Genomic DNA, 5418 nt, shown 5'->3' with positions numbered 1-5418 from the left:
TTACTTGTTTGTGATATGATAGCCTATTGCACTTTGTACTATACAGGCATGTATCACTATCTCAAAATTGTAATCCATTATAAATAAATTCAAGCCAACATTCTGATACTGATACCACAAAAAGGGGGGGGGGTTAGACACACAATATAAATTTATTTGCTTATGAAAATTCGGGGAAATAAATGTCAAAACTGATTATACCTGCCAGATATAACACACTCCATTATTGATAAATATATCAAACATATTACAATATTTACTTGTGTACATATTATAATAATATTATTTGATTGACTGAATTAGTAAATTATTTTCAGAGAAGTGTTTTGTTTATGTTGTCATTGTCCCATTTGTAGATTGTTCTGTTAGATGGACCATGTGTGGAGAGTAGCCGTTGTTCTTGCACGATTGGACAGTCGGGACACTGTGGTCATGTTACTGGTCTCCTATTCACTCTGGCACATATGAAATCTGCAAACCTGAAATGCATTCCATCTGATGTTCTGAAGACTTCCCTTCCCCAGACTTGGCATGTGCCCCGAGGAGAGAAGATTTGTGGAAGTTCAGCTGAAAACGTGATTGTGCATGGATACAATGCCAAGTCATCTCCTCAACAACCTCGTGGATTGAGATCTACTCTGTACAATCCCATCAACTCTGTTGTTCCAAAAATTTCAGAACTGTGTTCTAGAGTCTCTGAAGCTGACAAAACCTGTTTGTTGCTTACAGTTGTGAATTTGAGTGGTAAAGGTGACTGTGAATATACAGAGACAAAATTTGGTAAATTTCCAAAAGGATCCCCATTAGCAGTGCAACAGAAATTGTCACCACATTATGTACTGAATATTTTAAATGCCAGTGAATTTCCTCTTCTCCCCGCTGAAAATCTAATGGAACAACAACTTCATATCATTCTGGATGAGAAAAGAACTGGTAGCTTTTCTTCAATTTTTGTGTCAGAGGAGGAATGTCATCAAATTGAGGAGATGACACGACTACAAGGAGAGAATCCGAAGTGGCACGCAATCCGTAGGGAGAGAATTACTGCTTCAGTGGCTGGTGATATTGTAAAGCGGAGAGCAGGTTAGGCATTTACAATAAATCATGCAACGTTATGAAGTAATATTTACAATTTCATGCTTACTCCTTTTAAAGCACCTGATCCCACCTCTGGTATATCCATGGGTCTGTGTTTGCCCACCACTCTTTATTTGGTATTCGTTATAGGAGTTATGATCATTGTCATTGATCGTTATCTTCACCTTTCATGTATATAAATTCAAACATCCCAACATTTTCCATTCAATCTTTTTCACAGCCTATGAACCTCTAACTGGAAGACTGAAGACAACAAGAAAAGTTGTTACAGAGAGCATGCGTCATGGGTTGTCATTTGAGGCAGTTGCTGCTGACGCCTTTGTTAGAGTAAGTTTAAGTTTGATATCAGACCCCATACCATCACTATTGTATACAAAAGATCAAAGGCATTTTACATTCTATTTAGTTCAATGCACCTTTTAGATAATTGCTATATTTCAAAATCTTATTTAATTTTATATTTAAATTGCAGCTACTAGATAACAATGTCAACATATACCCATGTGGAGTTGTAGTTAGCCCTTATGCTCCATGGCTTGCTGCTACACCTGATCGGAAGGTATACAACCCCACCATGAATCAACCTTACGGCTTGCTTGAGATCAAGTGCCCTGTAAAACCCTTGTCAGAATGCAACTACTTGACTAAAGTTGGAGATGTGTGGAGACTGAAAAAAAATCATAATTACTTCTACCAAGTCATGATGCAACTTGCAGTGACTGGTCTAAACTGGTGTTACTTCTTTGTGTGGCTCTGTGATGAAAATCACTTGGAGGTTATCGAGTTTGATGAGGAGGAGTGGCAAGACATGAAAAACAAGATAGATTCATTCTATTTTGATCACTTTCTTGAATAAAAGCTTTGTCTTTTAAACCTCACTGACCTTTGAATATTTTCATAATAATGATAATCTTCACTAAAAATAAAATAAAAATTAGATATCTTTGTGAAACACTGATGTCCCCATATGGCAGCAAAATAATTCTAGTGCCAAAAAAGTCATGTCACAAGGAATACACATGTGAAATATGAAAGCCCTTTTACTAAGCATTCAAAAGTTTTGGCCAAGGTTGAAGTTTTTCAAAGGTAGGACAAACTACATGTCAAGGTCATGACATAAAAAAAATTGGTACCAAACAAAGGTCTGGTCACAAGGTATAAACATGTGAAATATGAAAGTTTACAAGTTATGGCCAGGGTTAAAGTTTTTGCAGATAAACAGACAGACAGACCAAACACTATGAGCCCCCTAATCTTCTAGTACAGGGGCATAAAAGGGAAATGAAGTGCAAGAACCCTCACTTGTCATGAATTTATTGAAAGGAAAATGTCAAAAGTTAAAATTAATATACATTTTGTATAAGTAATACATCATAATTCTTGTAATGATTAAGTATAAATAGATGTACATAATACCATTCCTCTGAATTAGAAAAGGGAAAATGCATGTTGTAACGTGTATCTGAAGTATTCTTATACATGCACTGTCATATGTACACATGTCACTTACAATTTCAGTGTTTTTCATTTGCACCAGTCTTTAACAAGAGGATCTCTAAATAAAGTCAACATGTTTGCAACAGTCCATAACTGATTAATTGTACCTGTCATACTTAAGGGGATGACACCATCAAATAGATGGTATTCTTTGACCCTCCGAATATGTCGTTCAATATGTATTCTAAGTTTGGCAATTATTTGTGTTTCTTCTACTTCCTGCTTTGAAAACTGACCTTGGCTAAGAAGAAATGGTGGAGTATTGACAGATATGCCTGTCCCTTCTAATACTTTGTTTAAGACGAACCCTTTGTCTGCCATAATTGAATCGCCTTCTTCTAGAAGATCAATAAGACCAGATAATTTTGTAATTTCAACATCTGACAAACACCCTGTGTATAAAGAAGACACAAAAGTTAGAGCCCCATGAGGAGCAATTCCAACAAGCCCTTTCCATGTGTGGGAACTCTTATACGTTGAATAACATTTGGATCCTAGTGCTAAGGATGATGGGCGCTCGGTTTTTATCTCTGTACAGTCAATTATGATTCTAGTTGAGGGGTAAAACATCTTGAAGGACTGGGGCATTTTTTCATAAATTTGTTCCTTACTAGACCAAATATTCATGCTGCCTAAAATGAAATACAAAAAGTTTGCCCATGTTATGATCTTGCGACTAACTGTTGACACATGACAATTGAACCTGACTGCTAAATCTTGTGCCATAAGACCACATTTTAGTCTGCACACAAACATGAACAACTCATCAATTAAAAGCATGCTTCTTTGTTTGCTGACTGTGATCTGCTGATTGGATTTATCACAGGATTTATAGTAATAGCTGTTCATACAGGTTGCAGTAGGTCTGACATATTCAAAGAAAGCTGAAAACATAGCCATTGATGTAAAACCTGTGTAGAATTGTATCATTGAATTGTCATTTGAAAAACGTTGGATTCCAAATCGTTCTATCTCCATCTTTTGTTGTATACTCCTTATTTCTTCATCCTTCTTCTGTAACAAAGCCTCTAATTCTTCGATTCTCACTATCTTTCTCTGCATTTCATCAGGAGGAGGAGAACTATAATGAAGGTAATAAAACATACTGAAACTGTGTAATGCTTCTATTTAATACATTTAAAATAAAACATACCTCCCACAATTAAATGATGACCAGCATCCTACTGTCCAGCAGCAGTTGTAAGGTAAACCATTCAAAACAGTTGATAACTATTGCAAACTGAGTATTATAAAGTCATCAGTTTGGCAACAGCTTAACTATTCCGAGAATGATTCATGTTATAAATAGATATCTTGACTTGGTGAACAATATCCTGAAATATATTAAACTAATACAACACAAAATGAAGTATAAATCTGTGCACTGCACTATATCAATATGGTAACAATTAAATTATCTTGTATATTCACACAAAAACTTATTAAATTAACATTAATGATAGATACACACATACATTATGCATTGATATTGCTTGTAAAATTGCAAATGTATGTACAAGTAAATAAAACTGCAGTGTACAGCAGATCATAATACTAGGCATCACCTATTTTTTAACTTTTATAATTGGACAATTCACATGAATCAAAATTACCCATCCTCATTTGACATTGATATAGAATCTGTTTCATCGGGTCTCTCTCTTTCATCATCAAACTCCTGCTTTGGTCTTTTTTCTGGAATGGGATGTTTTACAATTGGACGTCGAGTGTTGGAATCTGCCTTCCAATGGAAAATCGAAGGTACAGATCCCGGTTTCAATGTGGTTCTTACTGGTGTCCATTTAATATCACTAGGTTTGAAGTGGCGAGAGCAAACTACGGTTTGTTCACTTATCTATAAATATTATGAAATGATTGTATGATTACTTGACCAAAAGAATATTTTTGATCATGTGTTTAACTTTTGCATTATAGGCCCTAGATCATTTTTGCTCATTTCAAAGTTTGCAATTTAATTAAAAAAATAAATAAATCATATCATCTAATTTATAATTTTATATCTTCGATCATGACAATAATGATTATTATTTTTTTCTTAGCATATGACCATATAATAATATGTATCGTTGATAATTCGTCTTGTTTTGAAGTACACTGTAACTAGGACAAGCTGTCAGCTGATCGACCTAGTCCATTGTTTTACCTACAGTTTTTCATCGGTCATAAACACTCACTTGGTATGGTGAAAGTCATTTTAATGGATGATTGAAATTCAAGAATAAATAGTAATCATGTAATACACATTCACAACGATAATATCATACGCATAACGCAGATCAGACAGTCTAGACAGTAGACTAGACTTTAGTCTAGACCTCTTCAATATCACTCACGGTAAAAAGAGGACCGGGATCTCTTCTGATGGCTTGGATCCATGCTCGCCTCATTTCTGATGCTTTTGGTATTTTGTGAAATGATAACTCTGGATTTAATCTCCCATTTCCAGTGCATAATGGTACACAACAGTGTTTGTCGTGGCCCTGTCCTCCCCGTGCTGACGCTGACATTTTGTTTACCGACCTTAGCCTCGTTTTCGATTTCAGCGCGCGGCTTATGAATATTCTTCGAGAAAGGAGTATTAAGTAACATGAATAAAGTCAACAAAGTCCCATAACTCCTGCACAATTTGTCGAATGGAAATGGCGGCACAATATTATCAACTACATGTACATATGGTGAATAACAATCCTACAAAATGTGAACAAAATCGGCTGAGCGGTTTCCGAGGAGTTGCGTCGACGAAGTCAATTGTGTGATGGTCGGACGGACATATGAACACCGGTATTTTTATGTCTCCTTCCG

The 5418-nt window shown here is 35.6% G+C and overlaps 2 protein-coding genes across 2 annotated transcripts; one reads left to right on the top strand and one right to left on the bottom strand.

Annotated features, from left to right (window-relative positions):
• The first annotated feature begins 860 nt into the window (after positions 1-860).
• On the top strand, positions 861-1976 carry LOC125661162 (uncharacterized). Its single transcript, XM_056152508.1, has 3 exons — positions 861-1083; positions 1319-1425; positions 1571-1976. Exons 1-3 carry the CDS (start codon positions 891-893, stop codon positions 1952-1954), a joined length of 684 nt encoding a protein of 227 aa, XP_056008483.1. The 5' UTR covers positions 861-890; the 3' UTR covers positions 1955-1976.
• A 646-nt stretch (positions 1977-2622) lies between these two features.
• On the bottom strand, positions 2623-5121 carry LOC125661165 (uncharacterized). Its single transcript, XM_056152510.1, has 3 exons — positions 4950-5121; positions 4209-4450; positions 2623-3676 (listed from the first exon to the last, which is right to left on the bottom strand). The coding sequence occupies exons 1-3, from the start codon at positions 5001-5003 to the stop codon at positions 2623-2625; spliced, it is 1350 nt and encodes a 449-aa protein (XP_056008485.1). The 5' UTR covers positions 5004-5121.
• Positions 5122-5418: the final 297 nt, after the last annotated feature.

Source organism: Ostrea edulis, unplaced genomic scaffold (genome assembly GCF_947568905.1).
Source record: "Ostrea edulis unplaced genomic scaffold, xbOstEdul1.1 scaffold_80, whole genome shotgun sequence".
NCBI lineage: Eukaryota > Metazoa > Mollusca > Bivalvia > Ostreida > Ostreidae > Ostrea > Ostrea edulis.
The sequence above is the reverse complement of the archived record's forward strand: the minus strand, read 5'-3'. Positions and strand labels throughout refer to the sequence as shown.

Bases quoted from the DNA above. Each gene is read 5' to 3' on its own strand.
- LOC125661162 (XM_056152508.1), top strand. From the start codon at position 891: ATGGAACAACAACTTCATATCATTCTGGATGAGAAAAGAACTGGTAGC. The intron at 1,084-1,318 runs GTTAGGCATTTA...TCTTTTTCACAG, and splicing joins TATTGTAAAGCGGAGAGCAG to CCTATGAACCTCTAACTGGA. The intron at 1,426-1,570 runs GTAAGTTTAAGT...TTTAAATTGCAG, and splicing joins CTGCTGACGCCTTTGTTAGA to CTACTAGATAACAATGTCAA.
- LOC125661165 (XM_056152510.1), bottom strand. From the start codon at position 5,003: ATGAGGCGAGCATGGATCCAAGCCATCAGAAGAGATCCCGGTCCTCTT. The intron at 4,451-4,949 runs GTGAGTGATATT...TAATATTTATAG, and splicing joins ATCCCGGTCCTCTTTTTACC to ATAAGTGAACAAACCGTAGT. The intron at 3,677-4,208 runs GTAATTTTGATT...CCTTCATTATAG, and splicing joins TCAATGTCAAATGAGGATGG to TTCTCCTCCTCCTGATGAAA.